Below are 27,112 nucleotides of genomic sequence, written 5' to 3' on the forward strand. Positions count from 1 at the left end.
AAGACAGAAATTCGGGAAAAACTAGCCAAAATGTACAAGACCACACCAGATGTCATATTTGTGTTTGGATTCAGAATCCATTTTGGTGGTGGCAAGACAACCGGCTTTGGCATGACTTATGATTCCTTGGATTATGCAAAGAAAAATGAACCCAAACACAGACTTGCAAGACATGGCCTGTATGAGAAGAAAAAGACATCAAGAAAACAGCGAAAGGAACGCAAGAACAGAATGAAGAAAGTCAGGGGGACTGCAAAAGCCAACGTTGGTGCTGGCAAAAAGTGAGCTGGAGATTGGACAACAGAAGGAGTAAAGATGCTGCAGTGGCTTTATCTGTGGTGGTTGTGCAGATTTTTCATGAGAGGATCAATAAACTAAGAATGTTAAAAAATAAAAATAAAAAAATAAAAAAGCATAAAACAAAGTCCATTTGAACTGATGCATGTCTGGTGCCAGGCATCTTGAACTGGATACTAAACACCTCCCTGAAACCTACAAACAGCTTTAATATCTTACATGGTGAAATAGGAAATCAGGGAGTAATCACTAGGGTGATGATGGGACAGGAGCCGGGAATGGGGAGATGGGAGCAAGAGAAAGGACTGGAAAGAACAGGCTTCCACCCCTCCTAGTATCTCAGTTCTGTTCCTTTTATTAATCCCTACCTCATTTTCCCGTGAAGGTGGGAGCTACTGAAGAAGTCAGAGGAGACCGCGGACTGGATCTGTGTGGTCAGGGGAGGGCAGAGCATGCTGGCTGAACTCGATCTAAATAAAACCACAGTTGGCCAGCCACCATGTCCAGCATCTCCTTCTGAGGAAAGGAAGAAAATGTCATGAGACTTGTATGGAGTCTTAGTTCCCTAGGGCAGAGCGCTGGCAAAGCCTCTCAGCCATGGGGAATGCACAGAGTGCTTCCGCTAGCCTTTGGCAGGGGCCAGGGTGAACAATGACGTCACCTCAGGAGAAGGACTGTCCCCAGATAAGCCTCCCTGGTTTAACTGCTCATCAAAAGGCTTAGGAGTCAAAGAAGAACATTTTGCACAACGACATTTGGCTGCCCGGGTTCTTGACACCAGGATACCAAAGCACAGATAGACATCATCTCTTGTCCTCTAAGCCTTACAAGGACAGTCTTTATGTAAACCTAGGCCAGAAGAAACTTCCTGACGTCACCCTATCTGTCTCCTTCCTGTCCTTGCAAGTGGCATGATCTGGGTGTTCCGCTGCTTTCCTTGGAAGCACCAAATACTACTGGCCAAATATAACCTAGTGATTAAATGCAGAGGCCCAAGCCATGCTATCTGAGCTTTAGACCCCTTTCCACCACTTACTAGCTATTTGTTTTGGGGGTAGGTTACTTAATTTCTCCGTCTCGGCTTCCTCACCTGTAAAATCAAGGTAATTGATAGCATCTCCCTCCTGGGTTATTGTGAGCATTCAAGCAATATAGGACACTTAGTGCTTGGCACATCGTACGTAAGCGGTCTATAAATGTTAGTCTTTGTTATGCTGAATTAAGTCCCTTTATAAAACCCTTGTGAGGAAGCATGACTATTCGTGTTGACTTTCAACTCAGTTTAATTGTACAAGTACTTGTTAAGCTAGAGCACTGTGTGAGGTTCCTTACTAATTGCTAGGAATACAGCAAGACAAATAAGACATAAGACACGGCTTGTGCAGAGCAAGGCCAAATTAATTTAGTGCAAAATATAAGTACAAACAAGGTGTGAGTGGGAAGATTGACAAATTTTAACTAGAGGGAAAGAGGTGGTCGAGGCAGGCTCTGTGGAGGAACTGGTACTTGAGACAAAGTATGAATTCCAACAGGAAAGAAGAATAGGGCATTATGGAATAAAGAGAGAGTTGTAGTAAAGGCACTGAGGAGTCAAAACTCATGAAGGGTTTTTGAAAATAGGGAGAGAGAAGTCAGGGCATCCGGAAGGACACAGGAGATGAGGACAAACAAGACAGATTCGTAAGTGTTCAACGTTTAGATTTTATTCTTTGAATAAAGGGATGCTATTCAAGTTTTTGCAGGGGAAGTGATATTATCAAACTGTATTTGAGGAACATCAGTTCTAGTGACTGGGAAATACATACTGGAGGAGCAAAATATGGGATACAGAGAAGCCAGTCGGGAGACTATGATTCAATATTCCATATTTTTGGAATATCGACTATATGCACTGCAAGTCGTTCAGGTAAAAGATGGGAAAACATCTGAAATAGGACAGGAGAAAAATGCGGAATAAGAAGAGGTAGGCAAGGAAGAGAAAGGCCCTATGAAGATCTATTCAGAGACCTAGATTGGAAGAAGACCAAGAATGAGGGATGATTCGGAAGTCCGGAGAGGAAAGGAGCCAACGTTTACTGAATGCCTACTGCAAGCCAGGCACTGGGCTAAGTGTTCACACACAAAACCCCATCTACCCTTCCCAGCCACCCTGAGAAATAGACATCGAAACTCCGTTTTTAGGATGAGGAGAGATTTTAAAGGGTGACTCGCCCAAGTCCACACAGCCAGCAAGGGGAAGGCGGGCGCACATTTTAGCTAGGCTCGATCTACCTTAATAAAACTCATGCTTTTTCAATTACGCCACGTTTGAGAAAGATAAATGATGCCAAACACCATAATGCAGCCAGGCAGGAGGAAGATGTAACTGGGTCACCGGTGACCTCCAAGAGAACATCTGCAGTAGAGTGGCAAGAGAAGAAAGGCTATTGTCAGAAGTTCAAGAGTAAGCAGAGAAGGAATAAATGGAGGCTGCAAGGTTACAGCACTTCTTCCAGAAATTAGGCAGTGAAAAGAGTAAGTGACATCTATTTATTTATTTTTTAAAAGATTTTATTTATTCATTTGTTAGAGAGAGAGCAAGCAAGCACAAGCAGGGGAAGCGTCAGGCAGATGGAGAAGCAGGCTCCCCACTGAGCAGGGAGCCTGACACGGGACTCAATCCCAGGACCCTGGGATCATGACCTGAGCCAAAGGCAGATACCCAACAAACTGAACCACCCAGGCGTCCCTCTATTTATTTTTTAAAAGATTAATTTTTTTTTTTTTGAGAGAGAGAGAGCAAGGGCAAGCAGAGAGAGGGGAAGAGGGAGAGGGGAGAGAGAATCTCCAGCAGACTCTGCGTTGATCAGGGAACCCGAGGCAGGGCTCGATCCCATGATCCTGAGATCCTGACCGGAGCCAAAATCAAGAGTCAGACACCTGCCTAACTGACTGAGTCACCTAGGTGCCCCGACATCTATTCATTTTTATTTATTTATTTTAAGATTTTATTTATTTATTTGAGAGAGAGAATGAGAGATAGAGAGCACGAGAGGGAAGAGCCTAGACTCTAAACATACCATAATACTGGGTACTATGAAGGGTTTCTGAAAAGTTTCTGTGAAACTATTCATTTATTCCTAAAATAATTTTTGAATGCCTATCAAAGATGACCCTTGCCTCCGTTGCTTCAAACCTTGGAAGGGGAGGGGAGAATAGGAAACCAATCCAAGAACTACAATTTGGTAAAGAAATTCCACTTCAGTATAGGCATGTGTCCAATGCAGTGTGAGCCCAGAGGAGAGAGATCTTGATCCAGATAGATCTTCACGGAGGAGACAGTGTCCACCCAAGGCTGAAGGTCAGCAGATGACTTTTCCAAGTAGAGGAAGGAGGTATGCTTCTGGACAGAGGGGCCACACATGTAAAGGTGTAAAAGAGAGCATGGCATATATATATATTTTAAGATTTTATTTATTTATTTGAAGAAAGAGAGAGAAAGACAAGCAGACTCTGTGCTGAACACGAGCCCAACACAGGGCTCGATCCCATGACCCCGAGACCAGGACCTGAGCCGAAATCAACAGCGGGATGCGTAAGCAACCGAGCTACCCAGGCGCCCCGAGAGCATGGTATATTCTTGAAATTACAGAAGAACAAATTGGATCATAATGTTCAGTTGGGTGAGGGATGAGAGCAAGAGAATGTATCTACTATAAATCTTCCTTCATTCACCCATTCAAATGTGCTTATCGAGCACACGATGTTCTAGGTGCTTGAAAGCAAGTCTGTGTCCTGAAGGAGTTTACGTCCTGGGGATCACAAAATTCCGGAATGATGGAAAGGAGATTTCCAAGAACTAATCCATCACTGTATCTCCACTGTTTATTCTGATCTAGATATTAGGAAACAGGCCCCGGGAGGTTATAGACTTTTACTGAAATTGCGTATCAAAAAGGCATAGCTTCACAGATAATAAATGGCTTTGCAAACAAAGACCCAGACTTGAAGACATAGAAGCTTAACTCACTCAAAAAAGGGGGGGGGGGGCTCTAAGGCTCTAGGAAATGATGCCTTTCAAGCGCTAAAGCAACCACAGAAGGCTTTTATTTCTGACAGGAACTTCGGCCACTCCCCCTTCTCTAAATCAGAAAATAGCCCCCTTTTACAGACAAGCAAACCAAGATCCAGAGAGGAAGGGATGTTTGAGCCTTGTGCTCCAAACTGCTTCCAGGGTTGAAGATAACTGTAAAAACTAATTAGCTTGAGATACAAATGCTGAAATTGTAAAAATTGCTCAGTTCTGATGGGAAGGAGGATGCTAGCCTTTACATACCGTGTCACCCAAAAAATTAGGATCGTTTTCTTATGATTCAGAAAAGGAGCTGAAAGAAGGCTGGGCTCAGTGGAGGATTTTCAGTGGCAGCCCCTGTAACCTGGCTTTGGACAACCATTCCCACTGCACCTCGAGTTGTTTATCCTTCTGCAAGGAATGTATCTGGAGGGAGTAACTGTAAATAATTAATTCCTATAAAATTCTTCGTTTACTGTAAGCTCTTGCCTTAATGAAAGTCACGCTGTCTGTCTGATGTTCCCACTTTTCAGGAATAGCCCGTTGGCTTCCTTGGCTGTACTCTGCCCTCAAGCTGTCCCTAGTGACAGGCGTCCCCTGGGCTTGCGTTCCCCCCTACCCTTCTTCTAAATTGCTGACACTCTGGACCACTGCCCTCATCATTCACCTCAATTCAGTGACTGCATGGTATTTTAAATGTCCTGGGATTTGGGGATTTGTTATGCTGGATGAGCTCTAAAATCTATTGTAGTTCTGAGTTTATGAACTAGAAAGGTCTACTTTGCTTTAAGCAATCCCAGTGTGTGAAAACACAGATTTTTAAAATGTACACGTCAAAATGATCATATCATACAAATCATTTGTTTTACAAAAGGAATTCATTAAAATAGATTGTTTCTTTACACATATGAATATTTTTATTTGATTAATAAACAAGTAAGGTACACTCTATCAGGAAGCCACCTGCTGAGTAACTTAACAGTTTCCAGGTAAACATAAAATGTGTCACTGAATGTTGAGTGACCTTGTTTCTCCCTATTTCCAGGAAAAGAACAAGCCCCATTTCCCATATCCTCAACCACTCCCTTGAACTAATCTGGTACTTTTGCAAGACATTCTGTCAGATAGCTGGAAAATGTATGAGCAATGAAGCTTTCTGAGGTGATAGAATTACAGGCATGCAAGAAACATTTAGTCCAGTTTCATTAGATATTTGGTCCGTCCTTCCTCCACACCATCCCACCCAGGCTCCCAGATAAGAAACTGAGGCTCTGACAAGATATGTCTTGGACAAGGTCACAAGGCTGGAATTAAAACTGCTTTTTGTAAATCAAAGCTCTTTTGGTCAGAGTCTAACTTTATTACTTCCGGTGTAGATTTTGGAGGTAGGATTTTTACCTCTAAGAAGAATTAAAAAGCAACTCGCCCTAAGGAGCCCAAATATTCGTCCTGCTTTTGTCCCCACACATTCTGTGTGTATTTAATTCCCTCATAAGCCCCACACAACAAGTTAATGAAATACCTCGATAGAACTAATCCCAACATGTGAACATGTAGATTTGCACAAAAGATGTAGTAGAATAGTTATCTGCTTTCGGAAAGGCCTCTTAGCTTTACACAAATAGAATTCTTTTATGTGGGGAGTTCCCTGAATGCACTTTAAATATTACTTGATTTATATACAACTTTGTAACACCACCACTTAATAAAAGTATAGCTGTAAATAATCATTTAATAGGTTCATACCCTTTTGGTTCAAAGCAAATATATGATAATGAGGACTTAAACCAAATGCAAAATCAGTCAGGCATAGATTAGAAATGTTCCAGTGTCCTAAAATTTTTTCGATTCACCTGGGATTTCTTGAGCCAGGCACTGTCTCTTCTCACTTAGGTCTCCTAAAAATCCAATGAATTAAGTGCCCTTTTTTCCATGCCGGTAAGAAGGACATTGAGGCCCAGAGAGATTAAGAACTTTAAGCGTCAAGATGTGATTCAAACGCAAGTATTCTGAAACCAAAACCAGTGTTTTCTCCACTCTACTGTATTATTCCATTTTGACTTCTTTTTTTTAAGAACTGTTTTATTTTATTTTTTAAAGATTTGTTTGTTTACTTATTTGACAGAGAGAGAGCACAAGCAGGGGGCGCTGCAAGCAGAGGGAGAAGCAGGGAGCCTGACTCAGGGCTCGATCCCAGGACCCTGTGAAATTATGATCTGAGTGGAAGGCAGATGCTTAACCAGCTGAGCCACCCAGGCACCCCTCCATTTCGACTTCTTGTAAAATATATTTTTCCAGCTACCATTCAAACTGGTTCTGTCATTTTTTAATGAAGCCTTTGATTTGATTTGCAATTTGGTCAACAAATTAATATTTGGGATTGCCATTCCGCAAACTGATCCACTTTGTTTCCCTGTTTAATTCGGTCAGTTTCTATGTTCCCTAGCTAAAATATACCATAAAGTCAATACCAATTTCCTTTTTTTTAAAAAGATTTTATTTATTTATTTGAGAGAGAGAGAGAATGAGAGATAGAAAGCACGAGAGGGAAAGAGGGTCAGAGGGAGAAGCAGACTCCCTGCTGAGCAGGAAGCCCGATGCAGGACTCGATCCCGGGACTCCAGGATCATGACCCGAGCCGAAGGCAGTCGCTTAACCAACTGAGCCACCCAGGCGCCCAATACCAATTTCCTTGGGAGTTCCTGTTGAATTATAAAATATTTTTAAAAGAAATTCTACCCCAAATATTAAGCAGAACTCACTTTCTAAAAATACATATTTTTTAAAGTTTGTTTGTTTAGTAATCTCTTTCACCCAACACGGGACTCAAACTCACAACCCTGAAATCAAGGGTCTCATACCCTTCGGACTGAGCCAGACAGGCAAGAAATATTTTTTATGGCATGTTCAGGCCACATAAGCAGTTTCTCATTTGCAACTAGTAACATCAGTATAGCCCTAATTCCTCATTTGTACCCAAATGTCTCTAATACCTCTTACCTGTTAAGAAGTCTACCTGTCGATCTGAGGTGAGTCAGCAGAGTTCTCCAAGTGCTGGTGCCTAGAGGCTCCTATTATTGAGCACTGTCTGCACAATGTTCCTATCTCCTCCAAGCACACAGAGACCGTGGGCCTCTTACAAATGGGGCAGCCCGAGGCTCCACTAAATTGGTTTGCTTACAACAAGGAGCTTTCCACCCCCTGCTGAAATGGTAGCTTACTAAAACACCTTTACAAGTCGCTTCTCTGTGGTCTTCAGGTTCTAATTTAGCTTCCAGAGGTAAATCTAACTTGTTTTCAGGATGTAGTAAGGCACTGGCTTAAATTTTGCCAGCCAGAGCAAAGTCTCTGTTCTTGAAGGCTTGCTCACGTGATCTCCTTCTGTGCAAGTTCACCCTTGCATCCTTGGACCTTGGAACCAGGACGTTAAGATCTATCTTCAGCATAATAAAATCACCCCAGCTTAACTCAAAGAACAGCCAGTCAGCACTCGTTGGTCCCACTGTCCTTCAGGAAGAGCCCCACTCAGATACCAAAATCTAGGTTACTGCCCTGCCTCTTTCTCCCTCCCGCCTGCCACCCCACCCCACCCACCCACCCACACACAGCCCATTCTTAAAGAGTCCCCTACTTCCTTCAGTGACCAGACACCGTTAATCCAAAAATAGATGGTAAGTGCCCCATCTGTGGAGGTGTTCGAGCAGAGACTGAACCTGCTGGGGACCGTCTCACATTGAGGTAGAGACCGGATGACCTTAGAGGGCGTTTCCAGGTCTCAAGTTCAACCAGGTTCCAAGGTTCTGTAGCAAGGGTGTCCAGACTCCTGCTCTTCCCAGTCTCCTTTTGTGGCTTCTTCTCTTTATTTTCTCCTTTGAGAATATCTTCCATATTCATTTAAATCAATCCTTACTGGTATTTATTTATTTATTTATTTATTTATTTAAAGATTTTATTTATTTATTTGACACACAGAGAGACCGAGAGAGAGAGAGAGAGAGAGGGAGAGAGCACAAGCAGGGGGAGCGGCAGGCAGAGGGAGAGGCAGGCTTCCTGCATGAGCAGGGAGCCGAATGTGGGGCTCGATCCCAGGACCCTGGGATCATGACCTGAGCTGAAGGCAGAGGTTTAACCAACTGAGCCACCCAGGTGCCCCAATCCTTACTGGTATTGAAAAAACATTGTGGGGTGCCTGGGTGGTGCAGTCTGTTAAGTGACCAACTCTTGATTTTGGCTCACGTTGTGATCTCAGGGTCATGATCTCGGGGTTGTGGAATTGAGCCCTGCATGGGAGAAGGGGATTCTCTCTCTCTCTCTCTCTCCCTCTGCCCCTCCCCCCAACGCTCTCTCTCTAAAATAAATAAATCTTTAAGAAAAACAAAAACAACAACAACAACAAAAACACCTTGGAGCTGTTTACCCACACTACTTTTCAACACATCATTATCGTCTGGTATCATAATTATTGATGTGCATTTCCCACCTCCCCTCAGACTGTAACTGCCATCTGGGCAAGATTTATGTTCATCTCTGTCAGCCTGTTATGGAGCTTACTGCCTCACACAGGGTATAGGCTCCATGAACATGTGTGAATGAATAAATGATGGGGGGCTGTGAGCGGGGAGGGCAGCTCAGGAGGTTTGAAGAAACCCAGGGCAATTAGTGTCCCAGCTTCCAACTCTCTGGAGATTGCTCTTCCACAGCGAAACCTCCTGGAGAGGCAAAGGCTGAAGAACATCATTGGTCTCAGCCCCGCAGGATCCCTAGGGACAGCTCTGAATACGGTCCTAATTTCCCTTAGACTATCACATCACACTCACTACATCATAGAGGAGTTCTCAGGAGAAGTCACCTGGAACTACATTGCTCTTTGCCCAGAACATTCATTCCCTATTAACGAAAAGCTCAGGTTTCTTAGATAAGAGTGTTTGGTCTATGGATCTTTGGGAGCAATTAAAGAACAGAACAAGAATGCATTTGGAAACAGCTGCTTATCTATCCACTCTTAACACCCCAAATTGGAGCTTAATCAATCCTCTTTCTCTTACTGGTGATGGCCTCAGTTTAACCATTCCTGAGAGAAGGGAATTCATCCTACGCTCTTCTGAAGATCTCCCAACTTCCCTCAGAAAACCCAGGCTGACTTGAGTTCGGGTGTCCCCACACTCAAGAACATCACCATCCCCTTCCACCGTTTCCTGCCCAGAGGACGTCTGCCAATCCTGATTATAAGGCTGACACGAAGCCATAATTTATTCTTCCCCAAATGTCTGTTTATTTCATCTGAGTTTCAAAGCAGACAAATGCCTTAGAGGAAGCCAAGCCCCACATTTCATAAATAAGACACTAGGCTCAAGAAGTGCCTACCCTGTGACTGCCTTTGTTAGCTTGTTTGCTACACTACAAAAGATGAAGTCGATCCATTAATTGCAGAAAAGCTGAGCCCAGAAACGCATTACCACGACTTTTGAAAAAAATGAACTTTATTTCAAGAACAGTTTTAGATTTACAGAAGTCACCACACACACTTCTAAAAGCTAAACTACTTCATCCTTCCTGTTACTGTTTTACTAACAGCACCCTCTTATGTCTTACTTCAGGACTAGAGCACGTTGTCAAAATATTTCGTTTTCCATTTTGTTGGCACTAAGTACTTTCTATGGGTAAGTGCTTGGCCCAGGTTCCAGAAACAATTTGCTTGTTTTCTGAGGGGAAATGTTATAAGGAACAACTTACATACCCAGGTTCTATGCTGAAGGTAGGAAGAGAATTTGATTTAAATTAGATCAAGAGCCAAGTACAATCATGGTAAGACTAGTTAACATTTATTGCGCCCTTACTAAGAATCAGGTACCATCCCAATTAATCCTCAAATCGACTCAAGGAATTAGCTGTTATCCTCATTTCATTTCAGTGAGAAGAAATGAGGCATGGAGAGGTCATTCAAAGACAAACAGCTAGGGGCGCCTGGCTGGCTCAGTGGGTGGAGCACCTGACTCTTGATCTCAGGGTCATGAGTTCCGGCCCCACGCTGGGTGTAGAGATTACTTAAAAAATACATAAATAAATTTCTTAAAAAAAAAAAAAGACACACAGCTATCAGCAGCTGGGCTAGAGTTCAAACTAGACAATCTGATGTCAGAGTTTATACTCTCCCATCATCAACTTGGTCCCCTCTGTGGTATGGAAGGGTCTCAGTCTTGAAAGTCAGAATAACGGTCCTAAGTTGGTATCTGACTTGATAACTCATTCATACACCTATAGTACACAGTGACTACGTGTGCCTTGTACAAAATACCACCCCATGGTATCCATCCCATGATTTGTTCGATATAAATAAAAATTCAGTATGTGCAGATACAAATCTTGGACATATGAATTCCCAAAGCTGGCAGACATATTTGCATATCCTTGACATTTACAGCAGATTTTTCAATTATTGTCAAGCATGTAATATTTATTTCCTCACTTATGGAAAACAGTATAACCTAGGAATTAAGTGCAAATAAGTATAAGCTTTCTGGAACTAGAATGTTTGCGCTCAAATCCCGGATCCACCATATACTAACAAGTTAATCTCTCAGTGCCTCAGTGGACTCACTTGCAGAATCAGACTGAGTACTATCTCAGGGGCTTGTTGAGAGAGATAAGATGATACATATAAAGCACTTAGCACAGTCGCTAGCACATAGTAAATGCTAAGTGAAATCCGTGATTGTATTATTTTTATGCCTGAATTCATGTGTATCGGCACTGCATATTCATCACTGATCTAGTAACGGGCATGAGGCAACAAGGGATGTCTGCTTGCACACACATCATACACACACCACTGAGCGCTATGAAAATCCACTGTATTGGGGCGCCTGGGTGGCTCAGTTGGTTAAGCATTTGCCTTCGGCTCAGGTCATGATCCAGGGTCCTGGGATCGAGCCCCGCATCCGGCTCCCTGCTCAGCAGGGAGCCTGCTTCTCCCTCTCCTTCTCCTGCTCCCCCTGCTTGTGCTCGCTCGTGCTCTCTGTCAAATAAATAAATGAAATCTTAAAAAAAAAAAAAAAAGAACCTGCCTTCCAGCGTCTCCAGTGTCTGTACTTGCCGTTTCTAACAGAACGAGAGAACGCTCCATTGCTTCCTTACAATGGGAGTGGTTTTGCCATTCAATTATCATCTCCACTGCACTCAACAGAAGTTAAAAGATGGCATTTGGGTCTTCCATTCAAGCAGGTGATCTCTGAATCCCTTTCATTATAGGAGAAGCAACGGGTAAAGCTAATGGAATGTGCTGTAACTAATGCTTCGGAGATGCTCAAAGCACAGCATCCTTAATCCACTTTGAAGACTAACTGTATTCAGAATGCTAGGTTTTCTATTAAGCTATATGTTATAGTAAAATCAGCTGCAGGGGAAAATCCTCTTTGAAACAGAGCTAAACCATTTTTATTTATTTCTAAAACCTACAAGAGCCTGGGGCAAGAGAAAAAATAAAAAACCCCAACAAACATCAATAATAAGATACCAATTTAACCCTTGGAGGAGCTAGAGCAATGGCAGCTATGTGGGCTTTGCACGAAGGCATATGTGGTATGCATGACATCTAGAACCCTCATGGGCATCAGGAGGCCAAGAAATAAGAGACTATTCTCATAGGGAGCACTGGGTGCCTGTCTGGCTCCATTGGTAGAGCATGTGGCTCTTGATCTTGGGGTTGTGAGTTCAAGCCCCATATTGGGTATAGAGATTACTTTTTAAAAAAATCTTAATAAGAAACACTAAAAGCTAGCCACAAAGTTACTGTTTTACCAATGAAGCATGATGGCAGAGGTTAGTGGTTAAACCGTGACCAACAAGAAAAGAGGGGAACTCCACGTTTTCTCTCTGATCCCTGATCCCTTCCCATGTGCTTAATGGAACACTAAATTTGCTCTGAATTTCTGAAGAAAAGAAAGGGATATGCAAATAGACCCTGGGTTCTTGTGGAAGTTTCCAATGTCCCCACTCCCATAATTACATTTCTGATGTTTGTTGATCCGTTCTCTATCCAAGACATGTCACCCCAGTGCTGCCATTAATGCAATGAGGGAAATGCAGGAAAGATCAAAGCAGAGTGCCCCATATCTCTCATTTTGACAGAGTATGCTTTGCTACATTTCTTAGAGGGATGAAGGGAATAAAAAGGAGTAATAATAAATAAGGAAGTATCATTTCTCTCCTTTGCTGGTTTGGATGGCAGGAAACCACGTGTGCCCCACCTTCCAGTAGGGGTGGGAGCCCAGGTCTAGGTGAACTCAGGGCAGACAGTGAGATACTCCATGCTCCATTCCAGGCAGGTAATATGCAAGCTCAAGATGGATTCAATCCAGGAGCCACCTGGGTGGCTCAGTCAGTTGAGCGCCCGACTCTTGATTTCAGCTCAGGTCATGATCTCAGGGTTGTGAGACTGAACCCCACATCAGGCTCCATGCTCAGCAGGGAGTCTGCTTAAGATTCTCTCTCTCCTTCTGACTCTTGCCCCCCTAAGCTAGAGCTTGTGCATGCTCTCTCTTTTATTTTCAAATAAATAAATATTTTTTTAAAAGATGGATTCAATCTAAAAACCCTACTTATAAGGGAAAAAGAGAGTGGATGTGGGTCTTTGAATTTCTTAGCTTAACAAAACATACTCAAAGTTATGGGGAAAATAGCATCCTCAGGGAGTAGGGCTTCCATACAGTACCACAGAGCTGTTGGAAAGCAACATGCTTAAATGTAGTGAGAGTCCTATGCTAGAAACCTTTTAACCTTACAATCCTAAGACTTTTGTGAATTGGAAGAAGGCTTTTGATTGTTGAGCAGATCTAAGTACAAATCCTAACTGTTGTCACCACTGTATGACTTAGCCAAGCTACTTACTTCTCTAGGGTTCCGTTTCTTTCTGTACAAAGAGGAAAAATACTACACACTTCATGGACTGTGAAAATTAAAACGCCTGGCTAATATTAGGCACTCAACACATTGCTTAGGTTTTGCTTCTTTTTTTAACAGTAATAACAATTATTTCTTATACAAGAGAGATTGTTTATTTAACAGTGAAAAGTTGGCAACCACCAACAGACTAAGGAAATCACAGTATTTTTCACTCAAAGGAGAAATGCAACTATTTAAAAATATAAACAGGGCGCCTGGGTGCCTCAGTTGGTTAAGCGACTGCCTTCGGCTCAGGTCATGATCCTGGAGTCCCGGGATCGAGTCCCGCATTGGGCTCCCTGCTCAGCGGGGAGTCTGCTTTCTCCCTCTGACCTTCCCCCCCTCATGTACTCTCTCTCTCTCTCATTCTCACTCTCTCAAAATAAATAAATAAATCTTTAAAAAAACAAAAATAAAAATATAAACATATATCTACTATACATTTAAATTGTTTACATATTTATTTTTTAATTTTTTAATTTTATTTGTTTTTATTTATTTTTTTAAAGTAATCTCTACACCAAACATGGGGCTTGAACTTAGGACCCTGAGATCAAGAGTCATATACTCTATTGACTGAGCCAGGCAGGCAACTTTGTATACATGCGTATACATTTGCTGGAAGTGTAATGATTTTACACATACACCAAAATTATAACACTCCTGTGTGTGTGTGTGTGTGTGTGTGTGTGTGTGTGTGTAACTTTCTGTGTTGTACTAAGTGGCATTATTATAGATGTTACTTGCTCATAACAATTGCTTTTAAGAGATTATATTTTTAATCTAAAAAAAGTGGAAATTAAATTCATTCCTTAACTTAAAATGAAAAAAACTAGAGCTGTGGAAATGGTCCCTTCTGAGTCTCTGGGGAAATATAACCTAAGCCAGTAACACCCATCCCCGCCCTTGCCACATCCAGCCTAAAGAGCAGCAGATCCCTTCCAGTGCTGACAGTCTCATTTCTAGAGACCTACTCAACTGGGCTTGCTACAGGAAAACCATCATCTTCCCTGTTTATTTAATTCTGAAATCTGTGGCAGGGACGCCTGGGTGGCTCAGTCAGTTAAGCGTCTGCCTTCAGCTCAGGTCATGATCCCAGGGTCTTGGGATAGAGCCCTACGTCGGGCTCCCTGCTCAGGGGGGAGTCTGCTTCTCCCTCTCCCTTTGCCTGCCGCTCTGCCTACTTGTGCTCGCTCGCTCTCTGTCAAATAAATAAATAAAATCTTAAAAAAAAAAAGAAATCTGTTGTAGATATTTGCTACACCTGCTATATGCCAGACACCATCCTAGGTGGTAAGTCTGTGAGGATCCTGCCCTGGACGAGAGCAAAACCTGCTAAAAGAAGATAATGTGACTCTTGATCTCAGGCCCACGTGGGGATAGAGTTTACTTAAAAAAAATAAAATAGGGGCGCCTGGGTGGCTCAGTTGGTTGAGCGACTGCCTTCGGCTCAGGTCATGATCCTGGAGTCCCAGGATCGAGTTCCGCGTCGGGCGCCCTGCTCAGCAGGGGGTCTGCTTCTCCCTCTGACCCTCCCCCGTCTCATGCTCTATCTCATTTTCTCTCTCAAATAAATAAATAAAATCTTAAAAAAATAAAATAAGGGCGCCTGGGTGGCTCAGTTGGTTAAGTGACTGCCTTCGGCTCAGGTCATGATCCTGGAGTCCCGGGATCGAGTCCCATATCGGGCTCCCTGCTCAGCGGGGAGTCTGCTTCTCCCTCTGACCCTCTTCCCTCTTGTGCTCTCTGTCTCTCATTGTCTCTCTCTCAAAAAAATAAATAAAATCTTTAAAAAAATAAAATAAAATAAAATAAAACTTTAGAAGAAGAGAAGCCATTTGCATATTTACACAGAAGGTAGTGGGATGAGCCATAGGAGGTACACAAGGCACTTCAGGGACCACCTCCGTATGTCAGCAAACCACAGGGAGGCATGAAGATGGAGACGGGTCTCGTAGGTAAAAAACTTAAACCTTGCCCGGAAGCCCCTCAGCAGTGAAGTGGCAGAGCAGGGGAACCTGAACAGGCCCTCTGAGGACATCTTCTTTGATTTCTTCCCTCGATCACTGCCTCCCTACATAAAGGGATCTGGAAGTTTTGTTGGCCCACATCTTCTTTCTAGGTCTTCCTTGTCCTTCCTCAAACCCTGAGTAAGCATGTGATGTCCCAGCTCTCAGGAAGAGCAGATGGTTGGGTTGCCTGGGTGGCTCAGTTGGTTAAGTGTCTGCCTTCAGCTCAGGTCATGATCCTGGGGTCCTAAGATCGAGTCCCACATCGGGCTCCTTGCTCAGCGGGGAGCCTGCCTCTGCCTGCCACTCCCCCTGCTTGTGGGCTTTCTCTCTCTTTCTAACAAATGAATAACTAAAATCCTTTAAAAAAATAAGAAGAAGAGGAGATGGCTATATTGCTTGTTACAGGGGTGGGTGTGGCGGTCTGTGCCCTTGGAACCAGGGCCAGCCAGCAGCATGGGGCTCTTGTGTCAGCAGATTGCTGGGGACCCAGAGGCTTGAATCCCAGGCAGCCAGAAAGCCCCACAGGTAGCAGCTAAGGGACATCTGGGCACAGCTGTTTTCCTCTGAAATAGCTGTTTCTGCTCTGTCTCAGTAGGAGGCTACAGTGGAAAGGTCTCCTTACACCGTCTTCCTCCCACTTCCCCACCCTGACCCGTTCACTTCCTTTTCCTCCCCCACTTCTTTCTTTCCTCCTTTTCTAAGATTTTCCCCCATTGTCCCTTTCCCCCATTTCTTCTTCTTCTTCTTCTAAGATTTTTTTAGAAGTAATCTCTACAGCCAGCATGGGGCTCAAACCCACAACCCCAAAATCAAGGGTCGCACACTCCACCAACTGAGCCAGCCAGACACCCCACCCACCCATTTCTTCTTCTGCTTCTTTAAACTCCTGTTTACTGGTCCCCAAAGCTTCTGTCCTGTGAATCCTGAGGGCCTGGTTCCAGACCTCCTAACCACAACCCTCCACCTCTGCCTGCCTGCCGAGCTCCCTGAGTTTAATTATTAGAGTCAGAGCTGTCCGGGAGGGGGTCGAAGAGGGAAAGGTAGGGCTGGAGAACCCATTTCTAAAATCTGATCTTGTGACTCAGGAATTCTAACCTCCCAGTTCAAAAGGAACAGGAACTCACTCAGTGAGGGTAAGTCAGGCACTATAGGAAAGTGAAGAAAACACCCACTACCTTTGGAAAAAGAAGGCTGTAAATTGTTGTAAATCCTCTTGCTTTTGCTCTTTGTTTGTTGTGGTTTTTGTTGTTGTTGTTAGTTAGTTCTTTGTGAACTAGATTTTCAGGCCCCTACTCTGAGAGCAGAAATAAGGCCTCCTTTTTTTTTTTTTTTTTTTTTTGGGTACCAAATTACTTTATTTGAAGAATGGTACAAATGAAAGAAGTTAAGTAGATGTTTTGGTACAACTTATAGAAAAGGTAAAGGTAACCCCAACATGCATGCACTGCCTTGGTGACCAGGGAAGTCACCCTTGTGGCTATGGGAAGACAGCCTAAGGCTTAGCTTTCACTATCACTGTTTCCCAAGGTGTGCTTGTCAAAGAGATACTCTGCCATGCCAGATTCGGGAGCCCCCATCTTGCGCAGGTTGGTTACGTGGTCACCCAATTCTTTGATGGATTTCACCTGCTCATTCAGGTAATGAGTCTCAGTGAAGTCACACAAATGGGGGTCACTTTTATCAGTGGCCAGTTTGTGCAGTTCCAGTAGTGACTGATTCACGCTCTTTTCCAAATGTAATGCACACTCCATTGCATTCAGCCCGTTCTCCCAATCATCACGGTCTGGTTTCTTGATATCCTGAAGGAAGATTCGGCCACCTCGTTGGTTCTGCAGCTTCATCAGTTTCTCAGCATGTTCCCTCTCCTCATGAGATTGGTGAAGAAAATATTTGGCAAAGTTCTTCAAAGCCACATCATCGCGGTCAAAGTAGTAAGACATGGACAGGTAGACGTAGGAGGCGTAGAGCTCCAGGTTGATCTGGCGGTTGATGGCGGCCTCAGAGTCCTGGTGGTAGTTCTGGCGCACCTGCGAGGGGGACGCGGTCGTCATGGCGGCGGCTGAGAAAAGGCGGCGGCGAGCGGCGGCGGGGGGCCTTGGAGCGGTCCGAGGGCGCGACGAAGAGATGGCGGAGGGCTGGCTCTGAACGGCCGGCCCGGGTGGGGGACGAGCGCCGGGTTCCGTCCAAGCACTGTTGAAGCAGGAAACCGCGGCGACTCTCGGCGGAGACTGTCATAAGGCCTCCTTCTTACAGGTACATGTTTCTGGGAAGCCACATTAGCTGCAGGCAAATGTCGGTGAGTTTCAAGCCAGCAGGTTTCATATGTCTGCCAGGCGATTAGGCCGTGGTGTTGTAACTCAGCACCAAGAGGCCTGGACAATGGGCATATTTTTAAAACCAAAGGCAAGTGATTGACAGGAGTGATCTTATTCTCAGAAACTCCTGCGTGTCAGGGCAGGGAAGGCAGGCAAGACAGATAAGCCCAAAAGTGCCCCCAGCTGAGAAATGCAGATGTTCAGCAGTGTGTAGGGGGTGACAATGGGGGATTTCTGAGATCGGATGAGATGACAGAGGCACGGCTGCCCAATTAAAACCCTACATCTGCAGAGCCCTTGCCGTTCAAACCCTTCCACACACATGCACGGTACGATTTTTACGACCCTACGATAAGGGGAGTAGAATGCATATAATATTACTTTATTGAGGCCAGAGTAGGGTCAAAGAAGTTACACAACTTGCACGGGTCCCAAAGGAAAAAGCAAAGGCAGGATTTTCAGCAGGTGTGGCCTTTCTAAATTACCGTAATTACCGAAAGCGCTCGCCTGGTAGTTACACGGTAAGACTGTTGACAGTTTCTTTTTCTCTGGCTCTTGGTTTTAAAGACGACTCTAATCAGGGCTGCCTCTGGGCAAACACTAGATAAAATTAAAAAGAGGACAAATGTTGGGGCGCCTGGGTGGCTCAGTCGTCAAGCGTCTGCCTTGGGCTCTGGTCACGGTTCCAGGGTCCTGGGATCGAGCCCCGCATCGGGCTCCCCGCTCCGCGGGAAGCCTGCTTCTCCCTCTCCCACTCCCCCTGCTTGTCTTCCCTCTCTGGCTGTCTCTCTCTGTCAAATAAATAAAATCTTTAAAAAAAAAAAGATGACAAATGTCATAAACTCACTCGGTCCTTATCAAAGTACTTCCAGCCTTCTGAAACAATAAATACAGCGTTTTATCTGAAGGTTATGGAGGTACTGGTCTACCTTCAGCGGCGGTGGTCTTTGGAGCAGAAAGTACTTCTCATCTTCCAAGTCAGAGCACAAGAAACTAAAAGCGGACAGCCGGGGCCAGCATTAGTGTTAGGGGACACGGTTATCCTGCATGAATTCATGCTCAACAATTTCGAGACAGTTCACATCATCTTAGCAGACCCCCTGTATACCCCCCGTTATTCCACTTAGTTAACAATGCCCACTACCCTCTAGTGCCTTAGAGCACAGTTAATCTTGCCGAACTTGTAGAATTTACCCTCTGGACAACACCCCCTGGCTCAGAGGTTTGGGGTGGGAGGAGCGGGTCTCAGAAGCCTGCCCTCATTCCACACTATCTTCTTAGCAAGTAGTGAGCTGTGCCGTGTCATCCATTTATACGCTCAATTCATTCCAACTATGGTGAAAAATAAACTCTGATCCCTCTGTTGGGAAATTATTCACATCTGGGCTCCAGTATTAGTTTTAACATACCCTAGACTCTGCGTCTCCACAAAAAATAAGAGACGGGTAGGGAGGGCTATTAGCTATGCCAACAAACACCTAGCTGTGAAGACACAAAAAAGGAGCTAGCAAAATCCCAGCTGGGGTTCTACACTGGTGTGATGCCCCACAATATTAGTCTCTTCCATTTCACTTAGCTTTCTATTGGTAACAGTCTTAGTATCCTGGTCTTTCCGAGAGCAGCGGGGAAAACGTAGGTCCAGAAAATTTAAACAGCAAATTTAAACAGCAAAACAGTGACTCCTGGCTTGGGCCTCACCATGAAGCTATACCATCAGCTCTACATTGGTATCCCAAAGTTTAGTTATTCTACCAAAGGCCACATTCCTAAGGTCTATATTCTCTCATTTGAAATCATCAGGATTATGATCCTAATACCTAGAGCCTTCACTTTCACGGTAAGAAAACAGCCCCACGTTTTCTTGGATTCAGGACCATGTGGAACCACCCTGGAGCAACAAGCCGTTTGCCTCCTGTCTACAGAAAATGTAGATTGTGAGCCCTGGGAGAGGAAAAGCTTTGCCTTGATGAAGGCTGGACTCCAGGGTCTAGCTCAGTGCTTGGTACATAAACTGTGCTCAATAGATTAGGTACCTGTTGATTCAGTGGATGCAGTTGCAGATTTAATTTTGGGAAATGAGAGAGACAAGCGTCAGCTTATCAATTTGCTTGTAGCACTGGTATCCAGGAGCTGTGACTCAGCTCTACATGCTTTGAAAAAGTCATTTGACCAGCCCTGTTTAAAACAGCCAGGCTAGAACTAGACAGAAATGGGAGATCGCGGGGTGATGTGGAACAACGGGTTCTTAACGCCCTCTGGTGGCCATGATGATTTCAGATTCCAAGGTCGCGGCAGCCAATCCCAAAGCTGTGAATTTAAGCGTTCTGGTAGCCAAGAGTCTGCAGGTTTCACTGACCCATCCCCTCCTCCAAACAAGGGGCTCCATGGCCTCTGCACCAGGAAGATGCCACCCTGTTCCCAGGAAGATGCCACCCTGTTCCCGAAGTCCTGCAGGGAGGGGCTCATCTCTGTACTGAGAGCAGATGAATATGTCAAGAAGCTAACACTGAAGCTTTTAAGGTGAACTGCCTTTTTCAGTGAACACTCTATGCTTTTGAGAGCTCCTAGAAAGGAAGACTATTCAAGGAAATTAATAATTTCCAGCCTGGAACATTCAGATTTCCATTTTGGGGTTATTGGGTCAGGTCACCCTTCTGAGCATAAAAGAAGCCCTTTTAAACCTTTCATTGCCAGCATGCCACGATTCCGTTTCCACTTAGAGAAGGACAGATTGAGGATCCAAACCAATAACTAAAAAAATGCTATCTTCCCAAGCCTACAGAAGGTTTTTGATTTGATTTTGTTTTGTTTTAAATGTATGGTAAATGGGAAAAAAAAAAAAAAAAACCCGTAAACTGCTGCAGAGATTTCTAAGGTAAGCACCACAGGGACAGGGATTCTTGTGTTTCATCCCACTGTTAACTCTCCAGCTCCTGGAACAGCGTCTGACATATGAATACATATTTGGTGAATGAATGAATGAACTAAGCCTAGAGAGAAAGAGGTGCTTTTTAGTGGAAATCATTGCATATTGGAGAGGATGGCATCTCCTCCCTCGAGATCCTTTGAGATCATCAGCTTGATCTCCTCATTTGGTTTCATCCATTCGCTTCACAGATGAGGAAAATGAAGGTCAGAGAGGTTAAACAATTCAGTATAGGTCACACAGCAATTTCACGGCAGAGCCTACAGCAAATCCAAGTCTTCATTCCTGACACTGGCTAAAAGAGCAATGATATTCAAAGTTTTGAGCTATGACTTACAGTGAGAAATACACTGTGAGCCAGTGCACGCGCGCGCGCGCACACACACACACACACACACACACGCACACACACACACAAATACCACTAGGGTTTCATGAAACGCCTTCTCCCTGGAACAATGTACCCTGATCTATTGTCTACTCTATTTCCTTTTTTATTAAATTCTGATCACAATTCACCAAATTAATTTCATAACTTAAAGTTTTAAAAACATTCCACCATAGCATCTTGGCTACTGTCCCCTGTGCACTGTGGAAGGCTGAAGTCCTCCAGAATCTTCTGCCAAGGAAGAAAACCAGAGTGATCAGCTTCTTGGGACTCCTTGGCCCAAAGATCCCCATTTTATAACAGTACAGGCGTATCTCCCACTGTCAAGTTTCATTTTGCTCCCAAGAGTGCGATCCAAGCAACTCTCCTTTCCAACCAGGGTAACCACAACAGTGTGCTTCAGAACACGGACCAGGGCCATTGGCAGCAGCCTAGTACTTGTCCTTGCCTGACTCTCTAACCACAAGTTAGCGAGGGTTTCCATCCTTACAGAAAGGAGTGTGTCCTTATCTCTCACTAGCCTCTCTTGGCTGCCACTTTCCCCCAGCTTGGGGGGAGGGGGGCTGGGGTGGGGGCAGCAGGAAGAAGAGAAGCACGGAAGTGGGCAGAGCAGGATGAGTAGGTGGGTCTGAGAAGGTCATCAGCTACGTAAGTAGGTGTGAACAGATGGACTGCTGAAGAGTCTTTAGGAGGCAGGCAATTGCTCCACCCCCTCACTCACATACACAGTTACAAAATACCGGCCTTTCTCCTATCCCCGTTTGATTCTTTTCTACCCCCATCTCTTCCCCCCACCCCCCTCTAAGTTAACACGATGAGGAGATGGCTTCTTTACAATTTCTCTTCTAACAGACAGGTTGGGACTTTCTCCTCTGACTTCCCATTTTCCTGCTGAGAATCAGCAAGACACGATTTGGCAGTGGGTGGGGGTGCTTTGTGGCAGCCAAGGCTGAAAACTTCTCTATAGCAACCTGGGCACATTCCCACGGCTCCCTGACACCTGGCAGGATTGCCAAGATTGGCAACTCTTCCCTCTCAGAAGCAGTTCACAAACTGCAGGCTGCCCCCTCCCCTGCCAATGAGTCCCAGCCGGCGGCAGGGCACAGTAGTAAAGGCAAAAAGCCAGGAGGCATGTCAGACAATGCTTCAAGTGCTTATTGGCCATTTGTGATAATCTCAGAGACGGCTTTCGAGCCTTGGGTTCCACATCTACAATTCTGCTCCTGAAAGGGGAAGGTAACAATGCACTTGGGAGGCAGGAGAGCACTACCCTCACCCTAGCTCTGCCACCCACAGGCTGTGTGATGTTCAGTCAGTTACTTAACCTCTCTGGCTCTCAGTTACCTCATTTTTAAAATGAGAGCAGAGATTTAAAATTGGACAAAAAAAATTTTTTTTTTACGATTTTACTTATTTAGAGAGAGTGAGTACAAGCGAGGAGAGAGAGAATCCCAAGCAGGCTCCACTCCATGCCCAGGGTAGAGCCTGATGTGGGGCTCAAGCTCACAACCCTGAGATCATGACCTGAGCCAAAATCAGGGGTTGGACAGTTAACCAACTGAGCCACCCAGGCACCCCTGGACAAAAATTAATTGCTCATCCTCAATGGTCCCTTCAACAGCTCAGGGAATTAAATCATTTAATCTTGAAAACTGACAAAGAAAGGAAAAGATTCAAGCATTTGTCCTTTTTCTCCTATATCAACTACACCACCAGATAATCAAAGAGTTGTCAAAGGGAAGCACCTCTTTTGAAAAGTATTCCAAGAAATAAATGAAAAAGAAATGATGGAATATCACCATTCTGTAACACCCAATGAACTGATGAATTGAGACTCTGAGCACCAACATGTCACAAAAAGAGAGATAATCCGACATTACGTGCTTCCTGAGAGGAGAACACAACACCACCCACGATCTTGCCAGAAAGATCTATTCAGATCAGTCCTATGCAGAGCAAACTTCTGGGTCCAGCAACCAATCTGCAGGAAATAAAGAGTTCACAGAACCCCGAGACCTGCATTACGAGTGTGCAAGCAGCACAATCCAGCCCGCAAGAAACTATAGGTCACATGCCCTGAGCTCCTCAAAAAATAATGTTGGAGGAAAAGAAACTGATGAAAGGTGAATACGGAGAAGAACAGAGACTTGTAAGACATGTTGATTTTTTTAAGCAGAAAAGACTATGCTAGATGTTGGGAGAGTTGCAGCTAGACGATAAACTATAAGGAGATACAAGGCAGCACTTAGAACAAGATCCAGGGGTGTGATTCCTTTGGGGAGGAGAGAATCTGTGAGGGGGATCAGGGTACACAGAGTCTGGAACAACCAGCAGAGTCTCATTGCTTCTTTGTCATTCCCTGTACCTGTATTTTATTTTATAATAAGGTGGGTTGTTTTTTTTTTTATTTTATTAAGAGAAGAGAAAAATCACCTTAAATTCCTCACAGACCTAGAACATTTGGTTCTGGGATTCTAAATCTGGGAAGCTCCAGAGATTGTCGTGGTGAGGTTGATCATAAGACCACTCTGTGGCAGGAGGGGGTAGGGCAGAAAGTCGAAGTCTGTTCTGGCTTCTTGGCCTTGAGGACGGACTTCCACTTCCTGACTAAGACATTGGGAAATTCAGTTAACCTCTCTCATCTTGTTGGCCCCACCTACTAAGCAGAGATAATAACTCCTGCCTTGTCTCTGTGACGATCAAGTAAGATAACTCGTCAAGGGTTCTCGGTGTAGTATCTAGCCCACAGTAAGTACTCACCACAAGTTGCTTAATAATAGTAATTATTATTATATTTTGATATTGATAATTTTATGCTTTTACATTTCATATTCATGGTATTTATAATAATTTAAATAACAACAGTAATAATTATCTATAGTTATTATTATTAGGACACCCCTAATGTGGACAGAAGTAAACCAGAGGGCAGACTTCTCCTTCAAAAAAGGAACATGAGAACATGGGACATGCATGACGGGGGTGGTTGCCGATGGTGTAATTTCAGAAGCCTTCCGATTGGCTCTCCTGTGTGTGTGAGTCCCAGTGGACATGTGCCTTCTCCATTCACTCTTCCTCCTCCCCATTAAGCACTAAACCAGGTATCCACCCTAAGCCATTCTCATCAAAGACTATTCTCATCAAATTAGTCTGGTGGCCCGCATGTCCTTGGTTCTGGTCTCCAGATGGAGGGAACCTCAGGGCACCACTGTTTCCATTGGTCACTGGAGCCTACTCTGTGTGAGGAAGCCACCAGGATGAGGAAATGCCCATGTAAGGCAGGAGAGCTCAGTGGCTAAGAACATGAACTCTGCACAAAGTTGATGACCCACACCTACCCTGCGGTGGCTATAAGGTTGAGGTTCTGAATGGACGCAAACACCCTTTGGAACCTGCAAAGTACCACACCCATGTCAGGAGTCACTGGGATGTCTCTGGCAGAATGGCCAGATGTCTTCTGCCTTTTTTACTTTAACTTCTTGGGAGGACAGAGGAAGTTGAGGAATCCTATGACATTTGGGGCTACGGCTTAATGTCAGTCTTCCTTCAATTTCTCATTCAAACGGTTTCATCTTATCTCTGTGACTTTGGGCAAGTCACTTAACCTCACTGTGCCCTCAGTCCTTCAGCTACAAAATGAAGATAAGAGAATCTACTTCATATGGTTGTCATGGAGATTAAATGAGTTAAAAAATACAAATTGTTTTCAATGATGCCTGGCATGTCATCTGTTTAAAAAAAGCTCTGTCTTCAGACCTTCTGGGTTCAAACACTAGCTCCTTCCCTTATAGTTCAGCAACCTTGGAGAAGTGTCTTTGCCTCTCAACATCACTGCCTTTTCTTCTATAAAATGGGGATGATAAGAGTACCCTTGTTGGATTGGCAGGAATATGAAACAGGGTAATGCAAGTAAAGATCCTGGCTCAAACAAAATATTTAACAAACACTAGCTATTATTACCCCCATAACACCAGATAAGGTGCAAAGTTTTGTTTTCTTCCTCTCTGTCCAAAGGAGAGGAAAATGCACAGAATACTCCAGCAGGATACTGGGTAGACATCCTCTGAAGCACAGTCCTCATCTCCAGACTCTGAGATATTCTTGTAGACCGTGAAGGAGACCATTCTTGTAGACCCCAACCCTGGGGTCAAGGACAGGCAGGTTTCTCGGAATCCATCACATCTTGGGGTGCAGCGGAACAGTGGGGTGCGTGGCGCGGCACTTTTAAGCCACGGGAAATGGAGATGAATAAAAAGGGAGAATAAAGAAAGAGGATGAAGGAGCAGCAAAGAGGAGAAAAGCTTCCCTCTCCACCGTAACTAGCTATATTCATCAACCCAGCCTCACTTTTCCAAAGAATGACCAAACCATTAGAACTGAGAAATAGTAGCTAGAGTCCTCTGTGTAACAGGATTCTCAGAGTTTTTGCTTCTGGTTGCCCTTTCTCTGTGACTTCATTTGATTCTCCCAACATTTCAGCAGGACACAAACATTTTGGATGAGAAACCCTATTTCACAGATGGACATTAGCCAGAAGAGTTAAAGAAACTTACCCAAGGTCATGAGCAACTTGGGTCGACTTAGATCTCTTCACCACCCGACCAGGGCTCTTTGGTGGAGCACAGGGGTTCTCACCCTTGGCTACTTGTTGGAATCACCCGAGCACATTTAAAAAGCACTAATGCCTGGATTCACCCATAGAGATTCTGATTTATTTGGTCTAAGGTGCAGCCTGGACACTGGGATTTCCAAACAAACCTCAGTTGGCTCTACTGTGCAGCCAAGGTTGAAAATCACCACTTGAACATATTTGACTTCTTACATAATAAGTAAAACCCACATTTCACCTAGGGAAACCCTGATATTTCCCTTGTCCTGAGTAAGGCATGCAAATAAGGGAAAGAAACAGTGTAAAAACGAACTCCTTCCTTGAGAAAACAGTCCAAGTGTCATTTGGCTATATTCCGGGGGCGGGGGGTGTCTGAAGAATTCGAAGGGGAGAAAGGTCCACTGTTTTCCTCTATACACTTTCAAAATTTTACTGTTTAATCTTATTGTGTTGTAGCTGAGAAGGAAAACCGCTTTGAATAGAAAAACCCTTCCTTAGTATGAAAATCAAGATTATCTTTCCAAACAAGTTTCTTTTCAGAACTTGTTTGATTTCATTAAACTAAAATTTATTAAGGACCTACAATATTCAATGGTTCGTGCAACATTTATTGGAATTTTGCTAAATAAGTGTAACATAGCCCTGTACTCAAGGGATTATAAACTTGTAGAAGGGACAGGAGAGGTACACAAATACCTACAAGAAAAAAATTATGCTAAGTGCATGGAAGTACTTTGAACAGTTCGTAGCACGCAGAAGATGCTCAGTAATTACATGGGAAAAGAAGAAGACAAGAAGAGAGGTAGGAAGAAAAAAATGGGAAGGATGGAAAAGGTAAACAAAAAGAACTATGGGGAAGGGTTGAAGATGAAAGATCACAATGTTAGGAGGAGGTTGCAATTGTAGCCTTGAAGAACAACTTGGAAGTGGAGAGGCAATTCCATTTGGAGGGAACAGTATACACAAAGGAATGTGTGAAATCCTGACTATGTCTGGGAAACACGAAATGGTATCATTGGACAGAGCAGAAGGAATAACAATGCTGATAATTAAAAAGAAATGATAAAAGAGAAAGTTGTTGCCAGTATAAGAAAAGGGACAGAATAATATCCTAATTCTTAATTGGTAGGCAATTGGATGATCAAAATTTCGTTTTTTTCTCATGACAGTATTAATTTACATCTCTGGTTCATGCATAATTGCTAAGAACATCCTTTTTCACTTTCAAAGGTGCTATAGTTTGGATAATAAATTATATGATCATCTTAGTAGCAAGAAATCTTTAAACTCTTTTTAAAAATCAGAGGATAAGGAAGTGTAATAAGGATGACGTGGCCAGAGTTGCCTTTTACCAAGACTCATTAGGCAGTTCTATGGGATTTGCTCCCATAGGGAAAGAAATCAGAGATGGGAAGATCTTTCAGATGCTATAGCATCTACTCTGGGCCAAAGGAGAAAAGAACCTCTACTGAGGTGCTAACCAGATGTGGTAGGCAGCCTGTGAGCCAGCCCCAGTGTTCCCCACCTTGTGGGGTTCAACCCTGTGTAATCCCCTCCACACTGCATAGGGTGAC

At 44.0% G+C, this 27,112-nt stretch overlaps 2 protein-coding genes across 3 annotated transcripts in view; both read right to left on the reverse strand.

Moving 5' to 3' along the window:
- GRAMD1B (GRAM domain containing 1B) overlaps positions 1–27,112 on the reverse strand; it is a 251,545-nt gene that overhangs the window by 186,000 nt on the left and 38,433 nt on the right. The window lies entirely within an intron of this gene.
- LOC114225998 (ferritin heavy chain) lies at positions 16,696–17,523 on the reverse strand. The gene has a single exon (XM_028125897.2). It carries the CDS (start codon positions 17,349–17,351, stop codon positions 16,800–16,802), a length of 552 nt encoding a protein of 183 aa, XP_027981698.1. The 5' UTR covers positions 17,352–17,523; the 3' UTR covers positions 16,696–16,799.

Source organism: Eumetopias jubatus, unplaced genomic scaffold, assembly GCF_037043125.1.
Source record: "Eumetopias jubatus isolate StellerSeaLion01/CBP00866 unplaced genomic scaffold, mEumJub1_p1.0 scaffold_13, whole genome shotgun sequence".
Taxonomy (NCBI): domain Eukaryota; kingdom Metazoa; phylum Chordata; class Mammalia; order Carnivora; family Otariidae; genus Eumetopias; species Eumetopias jubatus.